This window comes from Pipra filicauda, unplaced genomic scaffold (genome assembly GCF_003945595.2).
Source record: "Pipra filicauda isolate LSUMZ 115617 unplaced genomic scaffold, ASM394559v2 scaffold319_size1146426_pilon, whole genome shotgun sequence".
Taxonomy (NCBI): domain Eukaryota; kingdom Metazoa; phylum Chordata; class Aves; order Passeriformes; family Pipridae; genus Pipra; species Pipra filicauda.
Genome location: NW_024104442.1, coordinates 23,989 through 49,294, shown reverse-complemented (window position 1 = coordinate 49,294; position 25,306 = coordinate 23,989). Strand labels below are relative to the sequence as shown.

General features: G+C 52.2%; 1 protein-coding gene across 5 annotated transcripts in view; it reads right to left on the bottom strand.

Moving 5' to 3' along the window:
- RAB11FIP3 (RAB11 family interacting protein 3) overlaps positions 1 to 25,306 on the bottom strand; it is a 56,301-nt gene that overhangs the window by 26,766 nt on the left and 4,229 nt on the right. For 2 of the 5 annotated variants that reach the window (XM_039383625.1, XM_039383626.1), the window contains exon 2: positions 11,939 to 12,030. In XM_039383625.1, the coding sequence (XP_039239559.1) occupies positions 11,939 to 12,007 (69 nt within the window). In that variant the 5' untranslated portion in view covers positions 12,008 to 12,030. Of the gene's footprint in view, positions 1 to 4,059; positions 4,080 to 11,938; positions 12,031 to 12,147; positions 12,402 to 25,306 lie in introns of those variants that run through there. The other 3 variants (XM_027737941.2, XM_039383624.1, XM_027737942.2) reach the window with 3 other exon arrangements.

Below are 25,306 nucleotides of genomic sequence, written 5' to 3'. Positions count from 1 at the left end.
TCCCCAGCATGCCTCAGAACAAATCAAATTATTTTGGTTCTGTCAGTGGATAACAATAATATGGGATCTGTCAGTGCTGGTGCTGAGCTCCAGATAATCCCCTGCCACTGGAGGTGTCAGGCAGAGGGATGGGAACCCTCCTGGCTGGCCTCCAAATAAAGAGCTGCTCATGAAAAGCCTTTTGCTCCATGTGAAGTTCACCTGAGGGGATCCCTCTGTGATGAGATGCCCTCCAGCACGGCAGCAGGGCAGAGCAGCAGTTTGAACACGGGCACAACTGAAGCAAACCTCTCTTCCTTGGCCAGAGAGCCCACAGAGCAGCTTTCAGGGCTTTTCCCAAGGAATTTTGAGAAAACAACATGTCTCAAAGTCCTGTACTGACAGAATCATAGAGTGGTTTGGGTTGGAAGTGTCCTCAAGGCTCACCTTGTCACAACCCCTGCCATGGGCAGGGACACCTTTCACTAGCCCAGGTTGCTCCAAGCCCCATCCAACCCGGCCTTGGACACTCCCAGGGCCAAAAAGGGATAGAAAACTTGAAGGGGATGGAGACAGAGCTGCTCAAGAGCAGTTCCTATTCCACAAGGCCACAAGGGAGCAGCAAAATGACCCAGTCCATCTCTGCTTTCCTCCCCGAGCACTCTCCTCAGCCCACTCAGCGCAGTGGTGGATGGAGACACCCAGGAGCTCCTCTTGGAAGCTTGGCTCAGTTTCCACCTGACTTATGGACACCAGCATGTCATCAGGACACCACCCTGAAGTTAAACATGACATAAACCTGCACAGAACTGGAGTCTGAAGTCAGCCTCAGGAGAAGACGGGGGAGAAAGAGACTTTCACCAGCCTTTGAGAGGAAAATCAAAGCCTCTAAAATCCCCACCCACTTTAAAAAGCATAAATCCACCAAAACCACTTATATACCTAAAGCTGGGACTTGCTTAAGGGTTTCACTGGATTTATGCTGTGCTTCCCAGAAAGGCCATTAATGCTCGAGGAGGGAAGCAGAGGCTTGGCCTGCCTGGATGGCTCAGGGACAGAGAGGGCCCAAGAGGGGACAGCAGCCACCTCCACCTGCAGATTTCCCCTCCTTTTGCCTGTTTGAAAAAGATTTAATGCCAAACTGGAAATCACTTTGCTTGCAGACTCCAAAAGAAATGCTGCTGTGACTGTTCGTTTTTTGTTGTGGTTTTTTTTTTTCAAATACAAGCCCCCCACACACTGGAAAAGCTTGAATTTAAGTATACATTGAAGTATTATTATGAGCACAAAGTAAAGACAACTATTGAAAGAAGCCAAAAGCCCCATAACACTCCAATTCACAAGTAATTTGGTTAAAACCTGCCCTGCTGTGGTTACTGCTGACTCCCTCAACGTGAGGCACAACCAGGAGCTGAACTGTGACCCTAGTTAGGGGTTGGAATGAGATGATCTTTAAGATCCCTTCCAATTCAAACCATTCCCTGATTCTGTGATTTATCTATCACATTGTTCCAGAACACCTTAATCATGGGAAATACCAATATGGACAGGCTGGATGAGGGAGCAACCCCTTAGGGGTAGAAGTGGCCACCAGGACAGCACACCAACCACCCTTCAGGCCCACCAAAGATGTGCACAAATTTATTATTTAAAAGTTATTTTTAAATAACTTGTGATACCATCCTAGATGACATTTCAAATGCAAGAGCCCTATTAAAGTTAAACCTGTGTGACCAGTGAGTTAAGCAGCAGCTGAAACTTTTAAACAAAGTCCTTCTCCTGAGCATGAGCGTGGAGAACTTTGCTTTATGTTTCATCACAGAATAAGTAACTAAACCTCAAGAAGAGATGCCAGGAGGAGATAGGCAAACCAAGGGGGTTTAGGTATTGCCAAATGCCTGACAGAGCAAAGCCAAGCCAAGTCTCTGTCCCTGGGCAAAGGTGTGGGTGCAGACAGTTCTTATTTACAGCCTCAGTTCTTATTTACAGCCTCACAAGCAGCTGGTTGTGCACTGACCCTTTAAAAACCTGTCTCTCCTTCAGCCAAATCTGCCTTTCTGGCAGCAGGCAGAGAGTAAACACTTTTTCCTGCTTAAAATCCCCCCACATACACTTAAAAGATATTCATGGGTTTGGGGCAGCGAGGCTGGGCTACAAGCACCCTGGGGAACTTGCCAGGGATGTCTCCAACATGTTCAGAATGGGGTTGGTGTCACCAATATCAGTGTATTTTAAGTTTTTATCAAATAAAACATACCCTCAGATGCTTCAGGCAAACCTCAGACCTTAAAACTGGGACTGATACACACACACAGCCCCTGAACCAGAACAGGATCAAGATCTGACTGAGGTTCCCAACTCCTAATCCAGCTCCTCCACCAGGTATTTTCCCCAGGGAAATATTTTCCCCCTGGCTGAGCAGGACATGGGCCACCTGGAAGCATCTCTGCCTATTCAAAGCAAACCTCCAGGGATCTGGAAGCCCAGGTGAGCATTTCTGCTTCTAAAAGGAAATAACTGGATGAAATCAGCGTTGGGATGACGTAACGTGCCCGGATGGAACAGGTGAGATGATGAAGTGCTTTAGGAGCCTTCTCCAGCTGCAGCTCATCTATTGCAGGCGTGGGATTACACATGGCAGTAAAGACTATTTGATTAGATGTTATAAAGTGCTGTAAACCCCACGTGGATTTAAAAAAGGCTGCTGGAGTACGAGGAGAGGAAACAAGATTCTTGGGAGTCACCTGCAAGGTCCAGGCAGGACCAGGCTCAGTTTTGATCTGTGATGGACAGAAGCTTCAGTCCAAGCTCTGGTAAGGTGTTGCCTTGGAGAGGAGAGCAAAGTCTGGCTCCCAGGGAGGTTCCTTGCAGGTATTTTCCATGGGGTTGGTCCCTGGATCTGTCCCGGCATCCCAAAGCTCTGCTGTCCTCGGCCACAAACACTCAGAAGGTTGGGAGGGGAGGTGAGTGATGAGGAAAAGGATAAACAACTCTGTTTTCCCAGCAGTGTGAGCCTGTTTCTGAAGAACTCCAGCCCTGATTGCATGCAGGATGGGGGGGAGAGGAGCCAGCTACAAAAATCACCCTCCAAGGACACCCTGTGGCCAGGACAGCAGTGCCAGTGCCAGGCTTAGAACACTGTCCTGCCAGGGAGCCAGGGACAGGGAGATAGTTGTGTTTATAGTTCCACGTGAGCCTGCATTAATGCAGCCACCCTCAAAGCCCTGGGAACACCCCATGACAGCTCAGCCTCCAAAAAGCCACTGCGCCACCATGTCACCCCACATGGCAGCATGGCACTGAGCTCTGGGCCACAACATTTGCCTCATCCCACATATTCAGGCAGTGTCAGCTTTTCATGGAAGCCAGGGAGCCTGTGCTCAGCCCTGGACAAAGGCAGCTTTCACAACTCAGTCCCTGAAGTTGGGGTTTGAGGGTATTACACTCAGTTATACCCCTCAGGGCTGGGCAACAGAACCACCCTGCATCTGTTGGGGCAAATGGAAAACACCTGCCCAGCTCAGAAACCCCAAACCAAAAAACAACTCCCAAAACACCACATCTTGCACACTGTCCTCAGCACCCCCAAAGCCTGCAGGCACTGTCCCTCCTGGTCCAACTCCCCTGAGAGGACCCAGGCAGAGAGAGAGGACTGCGAAGTTACATCATGGAATCATAGAATCATGGCATAGTTTGGGTTGGAAGGGACCTCAAAGGTCATCTTGTTCCATCCCTTGCCGTGGGCAGGGACACCTTCCACTAGCCCAGGTTGCTCCAACCCCATCCAGCCTGGCCTTGGACACTTCCAGGGATGGGACAGCCACAGCTTCTCTGGGCAACCTGTGCCAGGGCCTCCCCACCCTCACAGCCAAGAATTTCTTCCTAACATCCCATCTAAATCTCTCCTCTTTTATTTAAACCATCCCCCCTTGTCCTACACTGCCTGTGTAGGGACTCACATGGATTCCAACCTGCCCCTTCCTGGCACCTCCAGGGCTGAGGGCATGTCCCAGGTGCCACAGACCTGCCTCCCTATAGAAACCCAATCCCCCCTCATTCCAGGTCAGCCCCCAAACCCACCTGTGGACACATCTCCTCTGAGTCCACCCCAGCTCCGGGAGCGCTCCCAGCCGGGAGCTGCCGCCTGCTCCCGGGAGGCAGGAGGGAAGCAAAGTCCAGGAGACGGCAGGGAGCGAGTGTGCCGGTCCCAACAGAGCGCCTTTTGTTCCCGACCTCCCCGATAAGGAGCGGGAGCTCAGCCACACTTCCCTGCCGTGTGACCGCAGCCTCTCGCTGGTGGGAATTCCAAAATAAAAGCACGGCTCCAAAGCCCCACGCCCTGGCCAGCCCTGCTCCAAGTGCTCATGCTTCCCTTTCCCGTGAAACCGCCCCCAAATAAAGAGGTTAAATCTGAAGACGACCTATAGAGGCTTATCTCAGCCTTCCTGGTACTTCTGGTGAATATTTAAGCATTAAATGACAAATTCCTTCCTTATAGCCACCAATAGAGGGGTAAATAATGCTTGGCTTGCTCAGCAGGGGAAGATCAGAAGCACTTTCCTGCTGATAATCACTGTGTGGGTGACTCAGAGGGTGAGCTGTGGTAGGCAATGACAATACTGACCCTAAAGAAGGGCTGACGCCTTGGTCACAGGTGCCAACCGAGTTTACAAACACCCCAGTGCAGCCCAAACTCACACCCCAGCAGCTGCTCCCTGCAAAGAGAAGCCCAGCAGAGCCAGGGCCACGGCTGATCTGTGGGATCCTCCCTTCCCCATGGTGAGCTGATCCACTGGATCCTCCCTTCCCCGTGGCAGCCCTCGGCACACAGAGGCAAAGGCCTTGGCAGCACAGGGTGTGCAATGCACTGCTCAAACCCACAAGTGTTGTTTTGTCTGTTTTTCTGTTCCCTCTCCACAGGAACCTCACTTATTTCAAGCCTCAGGCTCCTTCAGTCCTGCCTGTCCAGCGTAAGCAAACTTATTTCCTTCCATTACCTTCCCAAACCACGTTTTCTCCGGGTTATCCTTGCCGTCCTCTTGTCCACATCCTTCCTGAGGGGCAGAGCTGCGAGCAGAACCCACGACTCAGCAGCACTGACTGCAAGTGTCTTGCACCTCGATAACCAGTTGACCTTCTGTGCTGAGTCCAAAAGCAGCCTGGATTGCTGCTCACGAGCAGGGAGTTATGCTTTAACACGAGCTCTCCTCTGAGCCCTGCCTGGATCTGCTCCTCAATGGGGCAACTCACAGCCCTTCTGCTCCTCTGTGTGTGCAGCAAGAACCCCTGTGAGAGCCCAAAATCAGACACCCTTACACTAAAGCTTTTAGAAAACCTCAACCACTGCCCATTTTACTTCCCAAACTCTTACTGAGACACCTTTGCTTCCAGCTTTGGCCTCTCTCCTCTCCTCTCCTCTCCCAGTCCTGCCCAGTGTCCCACGGCCCAGCTCCCACGTTTCCCAGTCCAACACACTCTGCTCACAGTTCAAGATAAGGCTTCAAGGTCTGTGTTTTCCAAACTCCTTATAGCCTGTTTTGTACAAGGCAAACACTTCAACCAGGATCTTTTCCGACCAGTAAAGAAATGTCTCTCCCTAACCCTGCACTCAGGTCCTGCCTCCAGGAACGTTTGGGCCCGATTTACGTTCCCATCCTTCCCCCTACGCAGCACTGAGTCTACACAAGAAATAAATCTCCTTGGTATTTGCAGGTGTTTAGTTACCAAGTTATAACCACAGACTCACTTGGGAGTTCAGTCCAGCAGTTTTAGTGATTTGATAATGGTACTTTTTTCTGTCTAATAACAGTGTGGGCAGCAGGGGAGGGAGGATTCTGCCCCTCTTCCCTGCTCAGGTGAGACCCCACCTCAGAGCTGCCTCCAGGTCTGGAGTCCAACATCAGAAGGATATGAAGCTGCTGGAGAGAGTCCAGAGGAGCCCACGGAGCTGTTTCAAGGGCTGGAGCCCCTCTGCTCTGGAGCCAGGCTGGGAGAGCTGGGGGGGTTCACCTGGAGAAGAGAAGGCTCCAGGGAGACCTGAGAGCCCCTTCCAGGGCCTAAAGGGGCTCCAGGAGAGCTGGAGAGGGACCTGGGACAAAGGATGGAGGGACAGGACAAGGGAATGGCTTCTCACTGCCAGAGGGGAATATTGGGAAGAGATTCTTCCCTGTGAGGGTGGTGAGGCCCTGGCACAGGTTGCCCAGAGAAGCTGTGGCTGCCCCATCCCTGGAAGTGTCCAAGGTCAGGCTGGACGGGGCTTGGAGCAACCTGGGCTGGTGGAAGGTGTCCCTGCCCATGGCAGGGGTGGAACGGGATGATCTTTAAGGTCCTTCCAACCCAAACCATTCCATGATTCTGTGAATACAAGGATAACACGGACTGTTCCTTCACGGTGACGTTGCTCCACATGTGAATGGGGTGAGCAGCTCCCTCTGTCTCTCTGTGCAGGGGAGCAGAAAGGCTTTTCAGACAGTGGGGACACTGCTCAGGGCTCCACGTGCTTGCCCAAGGGACAGGCAGATGAACAGACATTGAACTGCCTCTGTCACACTCCACAGCCCTACAGTTCTGGCCACCCACAAGATTTTGAGTGCACCGGCTGTTCAGGACAAAACTGTCACCAATTCCAGCAGCCAACCTGGGGAGGGATTTGTGACCTTTCATTCAGACACAGCCATGCTTTTGGGTCAGCCCTGTGACCAGAAGCCTGTTGAGGCCAGTCCAGAATGAGGGAATGGCATCAATAAAGAAAACCTGAGCTCTCATCTCCATCTCCCCACCCCCACCACTGCTGTGGGACCTTCATACCTGTGTTGGGATAGTCAGGAAACACCCCAGGAAGTCCCTGGCAGAGCTGGAGAGCTGAACCCAGGTCTGTCCTGGTGCTTTGAGCCCCTCAGCCAGCTCAGAGGAGGTTACAAAGCTTAACCCTGTCTTTTCACACTAGTTGGCCTCTACCAGCCACACATCCCGTGGTAACACTGGTGTGGAGAGGCAGAGGAGAAGAAACCTCACGTAAAAAGCTGAAGATTGCAAAGCAGGTCCCTCCCAAGGCAGCAAACACACTCCAAATGCTCCATGCTCACCACGTCTCTGCCTTAGGGAAGGCAAAGATCTTTCTCAGGAGTCTGCCCTAAGAAAGGACAGCTCAGAGGGTCCACAGGGCTACCAGGAGGGGCCACAACGAGCCTACAGCAGACTCATACAACCACCCCACGTGGGCTCCTTGCACAACACAATCCATAAGGAATGACAGCCCGTGCCTCTGGGAACAGCTCCCACCCACCTGAGCTGTGGTCACCACGTGCTCTCACAACAGCATCTGTGTTCCAACACACAGCTGAAGCCTGCAGGTCTCTAAGTCCCCTTTGCAGAAGCTCTGAGCAGCTGGAGAAATCCAGCAATGTGGCTTTCAATTGCCTCACTGATTTCTGCCCTCAAAAAAGCATTAAATTCAATTGCTCCACATGGGAAGAAATTCCAGCTTTAACAGAGGCCACAGTTTCACAGAGATGGTGTGTTAACCTGAAAGCTGCTGCTCACCGTCTCACAGAATTTCACAGAACATTCTGAGCTGGAATTCTTCCAGTTGTGCCTGTGGACAGGCAGGCTGGGAAATGCAGGAGTTTCCCCAGCTCCCAGAATACAACAGCTACACGTGAGACCTCACCAATACTGATTTTACCCCCCAGATCCACTCCCACTACACTGTAGGACTCGCTGCTGGATGTGGAGACAAAGGGGATGTGCCTGGGGGTGGTGAAGGCTTCCAGAGAAAGCCAAAGTCCCCTCTTGTGGCTGTGCAGGAGGTGTTTTCCTGGCTGCTTCCCGGAGGAACCGCTGTGGCTGCCCAGCAGATGGCAACAGCCCTGCACAAGGCACGGCACAGCACCACACACCCGCAGGATTTATGGATGGAGATCTCAATAACAGCCTTTTCTGACCTTGCTGGCCCAGAACGTGAGTTCCCATGGCTAAAAACCACTATTTGTGCTATTCATGGTGATATTTATGGTGCTCCCAGGCAACCTTTAGGGAGCACAGCCTCGCACTGGTTCTGCCTCTCCTCCAGCCCACCTCAGGTTATACACCCCCGTGCCCATCCCAGCCTAATTCCAGCATTTCTGTGGCTTGTTTTCCTTTTGGGAAAGTCAGCCTTTCCACTCTGCGTTGCTCAAGCAGGCTCACCTGCCCCAGGAGCAGGGTAGAGGGGCACAGAGCACTCACCCAGGGCGAGGCACAGGGGGAATCACTGTACTGCTGGGCTGATGGTTGGTCTTGATGATCTTGAAGGTCTTTTCCAACCTTAATGATTCCACGACTCTAGGATTCTAAGAAAGCCAACTCCAAATTCACCTTCATCTCCCACAGAGCACTGCAAACGAGTCCTGTACCCCAGCACTGAGTCACAAGCTCCACAGGAGCATGAAAGGGAGGCAAAGAGAACTCCCACCTTCCAGTTAGTCAGCAGCCCAGCCTGGGGGAGAACAGGGCTCAGGTGCCTGGATGGACGAACTCCAAGCCCCCTTCACATGGCTTTTCCAAAGCAAAAAGGCTGTCATTCCTTTTTGGTGATGTTTCCCAGCAGCAGCACGAGCAGTGAGCTCATCATCCTGCAACCACCACGCTTCCAACTGGGATAGGGATGAACACACTGCTGGGGCTGCAGGCAGGTAACCCCAGCCAGGTGATGCTCTCCCTGCTCCCAGTGGACACACAGAGGGTGAGGTTCCTCTTGCACGTGTGACAGTGGAGCTGCAGGAATTGTGATGAGCCCCCTGCAAGCCCAGTTGGAGGCACAAGGAGCCACGTGGCTGCAGGAGCTGCTGTCTCACTGGAGCCACGGACCAGAAATCCTCTTTGAAAACAGTCTGACAGACAGACCTGTCTGCTGGACAGACCTGGAACGTTGCAACAAGAGCCAGGAGCTCTGTGCCACATCCAGATCCACACCAGTGGCTGAACTGTGGGAGTATCCAACACTACAAAGGTCCCAAGTTCACACCTTGTCTCCTTCAAGAGGCTTTTACGCCCCTACTGGAGGAAGCAAGTGTTGGTGGTTCTGTTTGTAGAGCAAACAATGGCTGAAAGACACCAGTTCTGGGTCCTCAGGGTTTTCCATGGACGCTGAGCTGTCCCTGATGACAACCACCAGAAGAGGGGATGAGTCACCAAGAAGAGCGACCTTATTAACAAAGAGAGGGTGTTTTCATGGAAGCTGCTTGAAGCACTTGTTTACACTTGTTTGAACAAACATTTGGGAGAAAAGCTCTCTGTCAAGACCCCAGCACTTGTAAGAGCCAAGAACTCCAGCCACTGGAATTTTGGGCTGTTTAAAAGGGACCACAGCCAACACTCAGATGCAGTAACCACAACTGCCCTCAGCCCCTCTCCTTCAGCTCACCTTTAAACTTCCTCTGACGTGACACGAGAGGAGAAAATCCAGCAGTGCTCCTTCCCCCCATGGCCCACAGGAAGAGGGGCTCACCCAGTGCCTGGAGACCCCCACCTGTGTTCTGGGGCTGAGAAAGAAGCTCTTCTGTTGAACTGCCTGGTGGTCCCAGCAGCAGTGTCAGAGCTGAGCGTTTGCTGGGCAGCATCTTCCCAGGTCTGACACAGGGACACCTGAGAGTACAAACTGCTTTTTGGTGGGGCAGGAGGTCTCCTCAGAGGAAAAGCGATGTCGTCACTTTGAAAGGTGCTTTTCCCCCCTCATCTCTTCCAAGGTAAATCCAAGCAAGATGGAATAAATATCTATTGGGAAAGGTCATTTATTCTGTCTTCTGCTTTAGCGATTTTCTGCTGCACCAAAGGAAGAAGGGCCTGCTGGAGCACCCCTCCCTCTTCTCCCAGACCTCCAGTGAAAAACACTCCTTTGCTGCTCCCAGCAGGATGCTTTGTACAATGGCTTCTCACATCCCCCCTTCCCTGAATCCCCTCCAGCTTTCCAAGGTACAGCACTGCAGGGCATGTGGGAGAAAATGCACATTGGGAGCTCAGGGCTCAGCTAAAGGAGAACAAAAAACCCCTCCGAGACTCCAATTTATTTTTACCCTCACTGGGCTGAGCGGGTATTTCTCGACCATGTTCTCGTTTGCTGAGCCTCCACGAAATCCTGGCAGGCTGGAAATGATTTGGAATCACGTCTCCAAGACAACAAGGATAATTCTTCCCCGGCATAATAAACGTAGAGATCGACAGAGCTGTTCTTCAGATGAGTACCCTGACTTCGGTATAAAAATCCATTTAGATATTTTGGAAAAGGAGATTTCAGGACTCATCACCTTTTCCCTTTGGGTCACCTTGTCGTTTCAAGGAAAGGCTGGCCCAGCAGCAGAAGTATTTCATCCCAGCGGGGCACACGCCCGGCTTGTTGGTATTCTTGCCCAGAATAGCTTGCAGCACTGACAGAGCCCATCTGTGTTAAATTAGCCCTTAGAAAATATCCCTGCTCGGAATCTCAGGGAAGATGGTCCCTTGACGCAGGTCTGAGGAGCAAAAAGTGAAAGCCTTTGCCTGTCACAGCCTCCACACTGCTCAGTCCAGTGTTAAAAAGCACATTTGTGACCTTGTACCAGATAAAGAAAATGGAAACCCATCTCTCTGCCTGCCTTCCTGTCCCACTTCTCCCCAGCTATTACTGGGTTTTGTAACTATCTTTCAAAAAGGAAAAATAATCTAATATTCAACATTGCCCAGAGAAGCTGTGGCTGCCCCATCCCTGCAAGTGTCCAGGTTAGATGGAGCTTGGAGCAATCTGGGCTGGTGGAAGGTGTCCCTGCCCACGGCAGGGGTTGGGACTGGATGAGCTTTAAGTTCCAACCCAAACTGTTCCATGATTCTATAACCAGCTGCCCAACATCCAGTTTATCATTAGGAAACTCCAAAGAAAAACCTGAGCCTTTTATCAAGAAATAATAAGGCCAAAATGATGTATTACAGACTATACAAACCAAAGATATATATAGAGATACATAGAGAGAGAAGCAGATAGATGGATATATTTGCATGCAAATACAGAGAAGGTCGGGAGTCCCTTTGCCAGAAACAATTTGTGTGATAAAAATCATATAAAATCATGAAATATCCAGAGTGGGAAGGGACCCACAAGGATCACTGAAGTCCAGCTCCTGCTCCTGAACAGGACAGCCCCAAATGCATCCAGGCTATCAAGACACAAGAGTCACAAATCTGAAGAGGAAGGTTTGGAAAAGTAAAAACAGAGGGAGGGATTCAGTTCCCACATGGGACAGGGAGTCCTTTGCTCCAAAGGCACCTGCACCTGTAGCACCTTCTGCTCCAGGCTGGAAGGCATGGAGTGGTAATGGGGGAAGCCCACCAAGCCAAGGCCAAAAGCCCACAGACAACAGGTCCATCCTTTCCAGCTGGGAACAGCAGGCACGGGACATCACTGCAACATGCTCCTGCACTAAAGAATACAGGAGGGAACCAAGGGATGGGGGCTTTACCTTCAACCAAAGGAAAACCTATCAGAGAAGCCTCCTTGTTCAAGCCCAAGAGAGAAAATCTAGATTGTTGTCCTCTGCTCTACCTTTTACTGGCCAAACAGCATTGAGTGCCCCATGGCCCTGACATGTCTCTCAGGCAGGCTCCTGGCTGCTACATCTCAAAACCAAGCTCAGAAACTCCAGCAGAAGACAAACCCAACAGCAGCAGGTCTCCTTCCTGTGTCACCAGTGTTTCACTGCAGAAAGGGGCTCCCTTTTCATCCAGGGCTCTCTCTAAACTTGGGGTTTTTTCCTTCAGCACCAATTTTAACTTAAACAGCACCAAATGCTCGGTGCAAACTCTCTGGGCCAGTCACCCACAGATTAAAGGATTTGTCTTTACATGTTAAGCATCCCTGTGCCCTGTCACAGCCAACACTCCTCTCCACAGCAAACCCTCCCTGCCCCGGTCCCACCCCGACACTCGCAGGAGGAACAGAGCTCATACTTGCCTCAAACGTGACAAAGTCATCAAACTCATCAGGACAGGCCGGGGTTTCCTCCTCGGGGGTATATCCCATATCATACAGCTGGCTGTCAGGATCTGCAGAGGGAAAGAAGCACAGAGCTGGAATCACCAAGAGGAAATCTGCACCCTCAGGCCAAGGATGGCTTTGGGAGACACGAGAGCAGCGGGACAGGAACTTCCACCTGCACGCACCAGCACCTTCAGCCTTCAGGAAGGACCTCTGCTTCCAGGCATTCCAACACCACCTTGGGTGGAAGGCCACGGGTTTGGCTTCTCCCTGGAGTAAGCCCTATGAGGCCCCTTGCTGCTCTGAAGAGGCCAGCACCTGGATTCATCCCTACCCCTCCATGCTCTCCATTCCTTTTCCTGCCTTCTTCCCTATCTCCATTTCCTGCATCCTCTTGTTCTTCTCCCAGAAGGCTCTAATCCTGCTGTGGGCAGGGAACACACGAGATGTATGTGTGACAGCCAAGTACCATGGGAACGGCAGGGAGAGCAGGCAGCTCCGGAGCCTTTCTCACTGCTGCTCCTCCCGTGGCCACACACACCAGGAGCATCCGCACAGGCCCACGGCAAAACAGGAGCTTTCCAAGGAGATATCTTTAAAATATGTTCCTCCTCCCGCCCCCAAGCAGCATCTGCAGCAGAGCATCCGAGCCCTTCCAGCGAGGAAGGGAGCGCGAGTTCCCCGCGCTCCCTCAAGCAACAGCTAATGCCCGATCCGGCACACGACCCAGATCCCAGGCTGGAAACACCAAATCAGGCTCGGATGCTGCAGTCCCAAAATAAATAGCAGGCTCAAACCCACACGCCTTGGAGCTGTGATGGTTGCAGCAGTAGGATGGTCTGCTGTCGATACACTCGGCTGGGCACAGGGAGTGTTCTGTCAGTGTTCCTTGGGAAGGTCGGCACACGGACGGATTTGGGGAGGGACAGGGGGCTGCTTTCTGTGTCCTTCAGGCTGGTGAACTCCCAGCAGGATGGCAGCCCAGCCAAGGCAAACAGCTCCCAGGCTCGAGTCCACACCAAAGGGGCACACAAAGCACATGATGCTGCAGCTGCCCAGACACGACTGTGCCAGCCTCCCTTGGAGGGGACATTCCCTACAGGGGCACAGACAGAGCTCCTGCTTCAGGTCCACCTCCTGGTATCAAGAAAGGACATTTTTCATTAAGGAATCATAGTAGTCTTTTCATATACCTAAAACAAAGTCAAGGGGTTAGTTGTTCAAGGCACTGGGGCTGTTCAGCCTGGAGAAGAGAAGGTTCCAGGGAGACCTGAGAGCCCCTTCCAAGGCCTAAAGGGGCTCCAGGAGAGCTGGAGAGGGACTTGGGACAAGGGCCTGGAGAGACAGGACAAGGGGAAATGGCTCCCCACTGCCAGAGGACAGGTTAGATGGGATACTGGGAAGAGATTCTTCACTGTGAGGGTGGGGAGGCCCTGGCACAGGTTGCCCAGAGAAGCTGTGGCTGCCCCATCCCTGGAAGTGTCCAAGGCCAGGTTGGACGGGGCTTGGAGCAACCTGGGCTGGTGGAAGGTGTCCCTGCCCATGGCAGGAGGTGGAACAAGATGGGCTTGAGGGTCCCCCCACAAGCCAACCCGTGCTGGGATTCTCTGATTAGGGCACAGGACAGAGTTAGGAGTCAGGCCCATGGCAACCCCCCCTCCCACCCAAACACCCCAAACACCATCCCTGGTGCCTCTCTCAGCTGACCATTAAACACAGAGACAGGGACCCAGGAGACACTGGAGCCACCAACCCAATGGGTTCCATGGGGGTGGGAGAAGCTGAAACGCGCACCAAGAAATGAGCCCCCTCCTAACCTGGGTCTGGGGCTCCCGGGAGGAGGCTGTAAATCAGGAATAAGCCAAACTGCTTTTCCAGCAGCCAGCACCCAACACTGTGCTCCACAGCAAGTGCAGGGTCAGGCCTGCAGCACATGGAAGGTGCTCTTGGTCACCATTTATGACAACAATATCTGCTGCTCTCCCACTGCTGGCACCATGAAGTGGTGCTGCTCCGAGCTCTGCTTCCAGCTGCTGGGGCTCCTGCTCCCCTCAACCAGACCAAGGCCATGGGACACACATGGAAATGCTGCTGCCTGAGCACCCTGCTCAGGGCAAGGCCACCTCCTGTCCTAACCAATGGCATTAGCACTGAAAGATCTCGGACTTGATGATCTTGGAGGTCTTTTCCAGCCTTAATGATTCCATGATCTGAAGGTGGAATTGCCTCTCCTCTCAAATGTCCCCCTGTCCACAGCTCCACCATGAGTCCGAGCCTACAATCAGGAGTTTTCCCATCAGTTATCCTGGGATTTGGGCCTCCCTGCTGGCACCAGGGAGGACCAAGGGGATGGGGACAGTGACCTGCTTGGTGCAAAAGCTATGGGAGCATCTCGGTGGGTCGCAGCAAGAGGAGCCTTTGCCCATATCTAGGGGCAAAACCAAACGGTGCTCCTGAAAGGCAACCCAAGTCACACCACCCAGAGAGGACAGCCAGCCACATCTCCTGCCAACCCCCACAGGCAGGCAGTGCCCACCTCCAGAGAGGAGGCTGTGATGTGCAAAGCAGTGTCCAAAGATCCGGATCAGCTCACTGGGATGCAGGCTGCAGGCACACTGCCCTGGTCCTGTGCCAGCCAGGGCTCTGCCCTGTGGCATGTCCCCCCAGCAGGAGCCCTGGGGACAGCTCTGCTCCCCACAGCCCCCAAGCACACCCTGGCACAGCCCAAACCCTTCATCTGTAGCACATCCGAGCCCCAAGCCGATAGTGGCTGATCTCACACCTCTGCCAGGCATGGATGGGCAACCCAGCCAGCCTTCCCAGTGCCCACCCTGCCAGGCCACCTCCAGTGATCCTGGTGACACCCCATGGCAGCCCTGGGAACCACAGAGCACCCCAAAGGCACAGGCTGATCCCTTCTGCTTATTCTGTATCATTTCTTTTCCTCCCCCTCCAAGCAGACACACAAACACTTCCTACTCTTCCACAGACAAGATAGAGATATTTATTCCTCTCCTTCCTTCCAAAGGGGCTTGAAAAGGGAGGATTTTCAGTCAAGCAAAAGCTTCCCTTCAGAATCAGGGGTATAAAACATGGGCAGAGCACACAAACAGCTCCTGCCATCACCTGCTTCCTGCTCAGCTCTTGCTTAAACTGAGGGATCCTGGAGCCTTCCCAGCCCTCCGTGGGAATGAACATGATGGGGATGAACATGAGCCTGGTTGCTCCATCTGTGTGCAGAGCACTCTACCCAAAGAGGGAGGGGTCTCTGTGTGGGCTGGGTCTATTTTTGCAGCAAATTCCACTGTAAAATCAAGGAAAGACCATCTCAGGGGTCACCTGCACCCTCGCTGTGGCATGGCCAGCAGAAGCCATGCCCAGGAACCAGCACTCAGTGTTTCCACCTCCCCAGGCTCCACATCAGAGAGCAAAGACAAACATCACCACAAACAAAAGGTTGACTTTTCTGCTGGATTCGTTCCCTCCCCCTCTGAAAAAGCCATATGGTGCTTTGTGTATAGGGAGAGTTGCCATGGAGAGCCTGCCTGCCAGTCTGCCAGCACAATAGGCTGCATTAAGCTTTCAAATTCCTGGCCAAAAGAGCCAAAAAGTTCCTAGAGCCAAAAAATCTGAGACCTTTGGTGCTCAAGTGGAACTTCTCATGTGAAGAGCCCTGTCCCCAGGTGCATGTGGTGAAACCTGGAGGGTCTCACTGTTGTTTTCTCCCCCCCACCCCACTAACAGAGCAGGGGATGGCTGTGGACCACCAGCAGCAGCACTGCACAGCCTAATTCCCATGGCACAGGATGAGCTCAAATCCTCACATTCCCTCTGCTCTGCCCCTTGGACCTCAAAGCCAAATCCCAGCTGACGTTCTGCTCCCCTTCTCCATGTCCCTCACAACACAAAGCATCCTCCCCTCACACTCACCCCTGATTTACATTTGGGTTGGAAAAGCCCTCAAAGATCATCGAGTCCAACCATTCCCCAAGGCCACCACTAACCCACGTCCCCAAGTGCCACATCCACACGGCTTTTAAACCCCTCCAGGGATGGGGACTCCACCTCTGCCCTGGGCAGCTGTGCCAGTGCCTGACAACCCTTTCAGGGAAGAAATTTCCCCAATATCCAACCCAAACCTCCCCTGGCACAGCTTGAGGCTGTTTCCTCTTGTCCTGTCCCCTGTCCCCTGGGAGCAGAGCCTGACCCTCACCTGGGGGGACCTTCTCCCTCTCTTCAACTCCCTGACAGGAGGGTGGAGCCAGGTGGGGGTCGAGCTCTGCTCCCAAAAAACAAGTGACAGGACATGGGGAAAGGGCCTCAAATTGTGCCAGGGAAGGTTTAGGGTTAGATTAAGGTTGGATATTGGGAAAATTTCTTCACTGAAAGCTTTGTCCAGCCCTGGCACAGCTGCCCAGGTAGACTCCCCATCCCTGGAGGGATTTAAAAGCCATGTGGAAGTGGCACTTGGGGACACGGGTTAGTGGTGGCCTTGGCAGTGCTGGGGGAATGGCTGGACTTGATCTTAGAGGGCTTTTCCAATCTTAATGATTCCATGATTCTGTGATTCCATGATCTGTATCTGAGCAAATCTGCCATTGCTGGACCATTGCCTCTCATCTCTTACACCAACTGCAAGCCAAAGGCAACCTCTGCCCAGTATCCACAAAGCCTCCAGAGCCACCAGCCAGCTCAGAGGAGCAGCAGTGCCCACAGCAGGACACATCCAGCTGCATGGACATCTCTCCAGGACATATGGAGAGCGACAGGACAGGTCCTGGGCTCTCTGTGGGGGTGGATGAGTGCTAAGCTCTGGCAGGGAGACCTCTTCAATGTCCTGTCGAGCTCCAGAGGGCTCAGGGGTGCCGGAGTCACCTGTGCTCTCCAAGAGACCCTCAGGAACAGCAGCCCTCAGATACAACAGGCACCTGAAACAGATTGTAAAAACTGCTTTCAGAAGGCAGGGTTGCAGTGAAAAGGCACCTTGAGTGAAGAAGAGCTGTGGGTACAGTAGTGACACACAGGTCAGACAGAGCCAGTTTTATCAGCTTCATATAGGAATGACCTAGAAAAACAGCCTTTCAGGAGAATTTAAGTCATCTGCCAACACACACCGTACACACTGCTGCAAGCCTCAGAGCCACAAACTCCAGTGATTCCAACAGCATGGACTGGGTGAGCTAACAGACATGAACTACTCACTGTGGGAACAAGGCCTGGAACCTGCTCGAGGGCACAAAATAAAACAGACCCCAAACCAGGCACAACCAAGTTATGGTTGGCTTAAGGGAGGACAGCTGATATAAACAGCTCCCTTACTGGGAATGCTGCTGGAAAACAAGGGGGTAACAGACTCAAGCCAAGTATTTAAAAGTTACAGGAATTTAGGAGGACCTTGTATCCAGAGCAGAGACACAGGGGAAGCCACTGTCCAGCATTTCCAGAGGCAGCTCGGGATCTTGAGCTTTCACCAAAGCTCATGGTGTTATCCCTGTGGGATAAAGGCAGCACCACTCCACTCATCCACCCTCTTCCTTCCCCAGAGTGACCCAGGAATACTTTTATAATCTGATGCTCACACAAAGGAGCTGGGAAGAGCAGCTTTCTGCTCTCTGCTTTTCCTGTAGCTCAACCTGCCCCAGAGATGGGCCAAGGGAACAGGAGCACCTACTGAAAACTCTCACATTCCAACCCAAAATGACAGGAGGGGCTGAGTGAGTGGCAGCCCAGGCTCCCGAGGAGGCAGAGGCAGAATTGAGGTTGCTTACACAACCCTCAGCAGAGCCCCCTCGGCTAATGCGCTTTAGCAGTCCCTCATTCCCTGAATATCATTGCTCATGGATTGGGACTTATCACACATTCCTTTTGATCCCCTTCCTACAGCACAGGCCCTCAAGCCTCATTTAGACACACCATCTAAAGACAGCATGGAAAGAATTAACTTTATGGTATCCAAACACTTTGGAAGCATAAATCCAGGTGCCTGCACTTCATCTCAGGGACCAGCTGGGCACTGCTGTCTGCACTGTGGCAACGGATCCGGGACGGGAACCCACCACTAACACATGGAATTTGGGGCTGACTGGTACATGGCTCCTCCTTTTTAATTCTCAGCAATCTGAGTGGCCTTTCCAGTGTGTGGCAGTCACCAAGATCAGCTCAGATTCCTCCACACTTGTGTCAGCCAGGAACAAAGGCTCACTGCTGGAGGTGTGGAAAACAAGGAGCGGGTTGTGGCCACCAGCAAGTGGCTCAGAGCCACTTTGTGATGTACCAGCAGAAAGGGCCAAGTGACTGAGCCTCCAAAATAGCACAGGCTGCTGGTGAGGAGACCTCCTGATGTCCTCCAACTCCTTCACTCTAGCTTTTACTTCCAAAACTCTATACTTCTGGAAACAAAGCTGGATTTGGCAGCCAACAGCTTTATCACGGAATCATTATGGTTGGAAAAGCCCTCTAAGCCCATCGAGTCCAACCATTATCCCAGCACTGCCAGGCCACCACTAAACCATGTCCCTAAATTCCCTGTTCTGGGAAGAGACTGAGGTGGGACCTCCTGAAAGAGCTTATGGAACTATGGAAACAGCAGAACACTCAAACTCAACTTCCCAGAGCACACTCAGTGCAGACACAACCTTTGGGACATCCAGCAGCCAGTCTCTTGTCAGGGGTTTGAGTACCCTGAAACAGAAACTCTTGGAGATGCTCCACACCCAGACTGTCTCATGCAGGAGCTCACAGAAGACAAGTGGCACCTTCTAGGTTAGATGGTCCCACAAGCAAATAAAATTAAAGACAATCCTAGCTCAGGAGCTCAAATGGACCAGAGCTTTTGAGACCCCAAATAACACCAGGCAGTTTCTCAGCCCATTGAGACCACTCCCATCAGCTGGGAATGGCTGGATGGCACCATCCCACCACAAAGCATTTCAGCCTTCCAGCTCAAGGCTCCCACATGCAGAAACCAGGACAACAGTTAAAACCAGTTCAATCCTCCCCAGCTCACAGCTTTGTGCCTGAGAAATGCTCACCATGTCCGTTCCTTCACTCATGGCTAAATATTATCAGAGCAATCCACGTGGATCCAGGCACAGCTTCCAGACCCACGGTCTGGACACGAGTATTAAAAGAAGCCGTTCAACACCTACAGCACTTGCAAATCAACACACAGACATCAGCATGTGTCATTCAGGTCTTACTTGCCATTTCTGCCCCCAGCTAGCCACACCACAAGCTGACCACAGTTAATGCAAAGCCTTTCCAAAGCCATCACCGAGCCCCGGGAAGCAGTTTGGACCAGGACCACCCAGCTGCCTCTGGGCAGGACGTGATGGAGTGAGCTGGAGGCTGGGCAGTGACTGTCCACACACCACCTCCAGCCAAGGCTCTGACCTCAACAGGTAAAGCTGCAAAGTCAGTAACAAAGACTAAATACAGTTATTTATAAAGCCTCTGATCTCAGACTTGCCCGCTAGGTCCTGACCAGAACCCAGCCTGGGTTTAGGGGAAATCGAGGAAAGAAAATATGTAAGAGAAGAGACATTGAACTCCACCTGCAGGAAGAACTCTTCCCAGTGTGGATTTCACAGTTCTGAGCCATCTCTTGGAAATTATGATCATGCTGCTCCAAAATGTCCCATGCATTACAGGGAGCATGGAGCAGCCAGTTTGCCCTCCTGTTCTGGACACAGGAGAGCAGTTTGGGTCCCTGTCCTCCAAAATCCCTCAAAAGCTATGCAGATTAACAGGAAGGTGCTCCCGGAGGCTCATGTTTGAACCCCCTTCCCTGTTTCTCCCCCTAACTCCCAACATTGCCAGAAAATCCCTTTGAAACAGAGCCAAACCATGCCCCATGTGGCACTGAAGGAGGGAGGAGCTGCAATTTTTAAAGTGCTTTTGCCCCAACCGGTTCTGTAAGAGAAACATTGTCCAAAGGAAAACAAAGTCATGGGGGGGTGTCCAATAAAACTGGGTTTTAATCCTTTTTCCAGCTGTTATTTGTGCCTGGCCATTCCCCTGCAGGTGGAAGGAAGACTGGGAGGAGTGAGACTCTTCAATCCAGAGTGCAAGAGCTCTGAGAAGGGAACTGAGGGGCTGAGAGGTTACAAACAGAACTGTTAAGGTTGAAAAAACCCCTCAAAACATAAAGTCCAAACATGGAAACACGGTCCCTGCCCTTGCCCAGGTCCTATGGCCTCAACAGGAGTGTTTTTACTACAAGTTGTCACATAATCTCTCCTGAACTCTCTATAACAATTAACTCCATTACTAAAACTTCCTATTGCCTCGTTAGCAGGAGTCCTTCCTACCCTAAGGAGAAATAAGCTGTCCAGTGGTTAGAGCTTTACAGGAGCAGTCAGATGTATGAGCTTGGAACAGATGATCATCAAGGAGAAGGACATGGAGGGACACACGGACCAGCCCAGGAGGGGACACAGCTTGGCACAGGCACAAGGGGACGGAGATGAAGTGAGCTGTGCTCAGCCAGAACCACCAGGGAACTGGGAAAACTGTGTTTTCCCAAAGTGGGGATGCCCATCAGAGCTGTCCTGCCTGCTGCTCACCCATCTCAGCCCAACCCAGCCCAGTGGCTCCACGACCAGGACTGATTTCCTGGGAAACCCGTCTCACATGCAGCCTCTCCTGTCCAAGAGCAGGACCAGGAAACACTCTGAAGAAATGAGCTTTCACCACATCAATCTGTCAGGGTGTCACAGGGTACACTCACTACAGTCACCACCCCCCAGGCTGTGACAGAGCCCAGCAGGGCTCTTGGAGGAGTCACAGTCATAGGTGAGTCATTAACCCTTCCTTAGTAACTCCAGATTGACTGGATTCCTAAGGAGAAATGGGCTGACAGCTCTGCTTCCCCTGCTGGTGCAGAGGCAGGACACTGGGCTTTCCTTCACCTGAGCCAACCCTCCTGATCCACCAGGCATTCCTGGTGAGGAGGCAGGAGACATTCCCACCTTTCTGAGCTGAGCATTAATAATCCCTGCCTCCAGAGCTGACATCCAAACCTGAGAAATCAAAACAGGCAGAGCCGAAACCACCCCCGAGACCCATCTGGAGCCACCAGCCCAGCCCAGCCTCCTCCCACGCACTCCCCAAACCGCAGGCGAGCCCAGCTCCCAAAAGTATTCACAGCAACAGATGCGGAAGAAAACAGCTCCCTCCCGGCTCAGAAAGTGAAACCTGTGATGGAGAAACACTGAGGCAGCAGATGGATGATGAGAAATGTTTATTATTTAACAGCAATTGCCTTTGTTTTCTCCTTAGTCATCATATCCATGTAAGAGCGTGCTAAGAACTGCTCCCGGGCTCTAATAGAACATTCCTTCTTATTTTCATAGTGACCATTTTCCCAGGAAAATGGCTTTCTTTTGGCCATCTAACTTAAGCCTTTCATTTGCAATTTAAACTCGCCCCAGCTGGCCTCTATCAGGATTAAGTTATGATCTGAGGGTCTGAAAGCCATAGGTTTCCCTTACTTCAGGACACATGGAAGTCCCTGTGCTCTGTAATTTGCTGTGATTTCCAGGAGATGTGGCCACACAGTAATGCTTTCCCTCCCATGGAAGGGTGAACCAACAGTGATGCTTTGGGGGTTTGGTCCCACGTTCAATCCCAGCTCGCCAGGGTGAGCAAGAGGCAGCTTTTAGGAACCAGAATTTCCTCGGATGTATTTGAGGATGTATTTTGGACCTGTTACACTCCATGACGGTGACTGGACACTGCAAGATTTTTTGGCATGTGCTCCAGAACATTCACAGAGCAGGAATTCTCCAGAGGGGAGGGATTCCCATGCCAATCTCCCAGTCCCCGGCCCTCTGGGGCTGCTGAGCCTTCGCAGCGGTTTTACGGCAGCACGTTGGAGTAATTCCTTGCTGTTCTCATCCCAGAGCTGCAGCCTACGGACACAGCTCTTCCAACACTTCTGCGCCTCTCCCAAAAGTAGGTCAATGCAGTGTGTCATCTGCCAGGCTGTTTTTGGGAAGACAGGCTCCCTCCCAGCCATGGCGCACTCGGAGCAGGGCAGCCTCCCCCCGTGGAACCCTTCACCCAGCTGCCAAATTCAGGAATCGAGTGAAAACAAGCGTTGATGTCAATTAAAAGAGAAACAATGCAAACTAAAAAACGCTATGGTGAGCCAGAAGTGCCCCCCCATCAGCATCCAAGTGCTTTCCCCAGCATATTATTATTAAATAAAGTCCATTAATGGCTGGATTCGATGATCTTAAAGGTCTTTTCCAATCCAAACAATTCTATGTCTACATTATAGCAGAAACAGTGACTTAAAAGAGCTGGAGGGTGATGTGAGCTGTGGGTCTGCAGGTCTCACTGCTGAGGAGCAGCTCCTCACTCCCAGCAACTGCTCCTGCTTCCAAAGGGAACAAAAAGTTATCCTTGCTCATCTAAAGCTCCCTGCTCCCACTGCCATGTAGCCAGGATTTACCTTGCTGATCCTGGCAGCTGAAAGGCTGGAGAGAAAGTTTTGCACACACTGTGCAGCATTTTGGGGCTCCTGGGAGCAGAAGAGGGACTTTTCTTCTCCAAGGACACAGCGTGATGTGGGCTGGGGGAAGAGAACAACCACCCGAGTGTCCTCTGCCCTGGGGCTGCCTCCTGTGTCCTCCCCTCACCTGGAACAGCCCACAGTGGGTCTGGATTCACACCTGCTTAGTTCTCCTTCTGTTTGCACCTTCATGCAGAGGAACTTCATCCCACCCTCACCCTCTCATGCCCTGAGACCAGGCCCTCACAGGAGAGTCTCTGTGCCCCAGATATGCCTGGACCTCTCCTGTTAGGAGAGGGGTGGAGAGAGACCTGAGGCCATTCTGACCACAGGACATCCCCAAAGCAGCTCATCTCCATCACACACTGGTGCCTACATTCCTAACTCCTCATGGCCCGCGAGCTGGGAGAGAGACTCAACAGAATCCCAGAATCAGCGAGGTTGGAAAAGCCCTCCAAGCTCATCGAGTCCACCCTGTGCCCCAGCCCCACCTTGTCCCCCAGCCCAGAGCACCGACTGCCACATCCAGTCATTCCTTGGACACCTCCAGGGATGGGGACTCCACCACCTCCCTGGGCAGCCCCTTCCAATGCCTGACCACCCTTTCCACGAAGAAATTCCTCCTGATGTCCAACCCCAACCTCCCCTGGCACAACTTGAGGCTGTTTCCCCTTGTCCTGTCCCTTGTTCTGTGGGAGCAGAGCCTTAACCCCCCCTGGATCCACCCTCCTGTCAGGGAGTTGGAGAGAGTGAGGTCTCCCCTGAGCCTCCTTTTCTCCAGGCTTAACAACCCTCACGCATTTTCATGGACAGGCCCAGTGGTTTCCAACACAGGCCTTTAAATGCCACTATTTCAAGGCAAAAAAACCAAATTCAGTACATCCAAGTAAGGTTTGGCTGCTCCTGCCCCTGGCAGAAGAGGGCACAGACAAGCACGTGGACCCCAAACTTGACAAGCACAGTCATGGTTCTGTGAGCAACCCTGCACCACAGGGATGAGCACAATTCTGATCTACAAAGAACAGCAGGGGATTATGGGTTTTTTTCAAGTACACATAAAAATTTTAAAGCTACACTTAAATCTTCACCCGTTTTGGGAGCAGAATTAACACTCATCTTTATAAACTCCTTATCCCAACCTGCAGTATGTATAGCACATACATATGGATCTGCCAGAGCAGATCAAGATGCAAGGCAAAAAAAAAAATAAATGCAGAAGACATAATCAGAGCAATTTGGATTTTATTCTTGCTCATGAATCAATCTTGATTTCCCATTCATGGCAGCCCCGTTCCCTGCACACCAGCTGAACACAAAGAGGCATCTGTCCTACCTTCAGCCATGAAACGAGCTGTGTCCCTGAGCAGTAATGGTTTAGCCAGGGTTAGGAACAGGCAGGAGCAGCAGGAAGGTCTTCACTGCAGCACTGCTGCATGAATACAGGGATCAGCAGATCTGATGGGAACGTAGGAAGTGCTCAAACCGGTGCCAGATACTCACCGAGTTTAGTCAAACGTGCACACGAGCTCTGCTTCCATCTGCTAAGCCTTGGGGAAAGCTTTTCTTTTAAAAAGCAAATGCCTGGAATATTAAATTGGGCCTGGACACCCCAACTGAGAGACTGTGCTCAGGTGTCAGCGTTAGCCTGTTGCAAATACAACCATAATTCCAGCATCAGAGAGGAACAGAGACCACTGAGGATGCAGAAAACCAGCCCCAGAAATAATAACGGGACTGGGACCGGGTAAGGGAATGCAAGATTTGGCTTTTGGAATTATCCCTGGGCAAGGGAAGCTTTCCTTCAGCGTAGCAAAAGCCATCTGCAATGCAGATTCTACAGAAGGGGGGAAGAAACCTCCACACAAAGCAAACAGTGGGTTATGTTACCAGATATCCAACACCTGGAAATGCTCCATGGAGCCACCACGGATCCGTGTCCCCAGGGCAGGAGCCAGCCTGGCTCTCCCCAGATTAAACCAAGTGCTGCCCAGGAGCTCATACAGGCACCAAGGGGGTCATGGGCACTGTGGGCTCAGAGGTGGCCCCTGAGCACTGTCAGTGTCAGAGGTGTCTCTGAGATGCCGGATCAGCAAGTGAGCAGCAGCCACGGGAGCAGGGAATGCCACTGCAGAGCACAGCCTGCACGTGGGATAACACAGGGATAACTCCCTGGATCTGAGCTGATGTGCACTTCCCTCTCTTGGCTCTGAACCTTTAAGATACAACACTGACACCCTTCACTCAGAGAGGGGCTGGAGATGTGCTTTTCTTTCAGGAAATCCCCAAACTGACACTCAGCTACCCAGAGATTTTGGGACATGGAATGTCAGCTGCAGAAACCATGGATACGCCCACTTAGATCCTCCCAGGGATGCTCCCGAGTGCTGCTGCCCCCCAGAGCTCATCCCAACTGGAGTTCACGTTGCTGCCAGTTCCAGCGAGGAACAACACGGAGCTGTGGCACAGGCTCTGTGCAGCAGGCACAGCCCCAGCCCCCGAGCCCTTCATTTGCCATCCAGCACCTGACTGCCCCAGTTTCCCAGCTCCATGCTTTTCCCTTCAGCTGGCCATCTGGAAGCCAATCAAATGCCTCTGGGGAGCTGAACACGCTCCTCCTGCTAAAAAGCCCCTTCTTCAACCCCCTAGGGATCTCCCCCGAGCAGAGGCTCATTCCTTTGGCACAGTGGCTGATTCCTGATCCAGCTCCCCCAAAACTGGTACTGCCAGGGGCCCCCCAAGCTTTGCCCCCCACTCGCTCCTGCCAGAGATCTGTTGTCCCCGCAAACAGGAACTCTGTTATAGCTTCCAGATTGGAGTGTTGGCTCTGG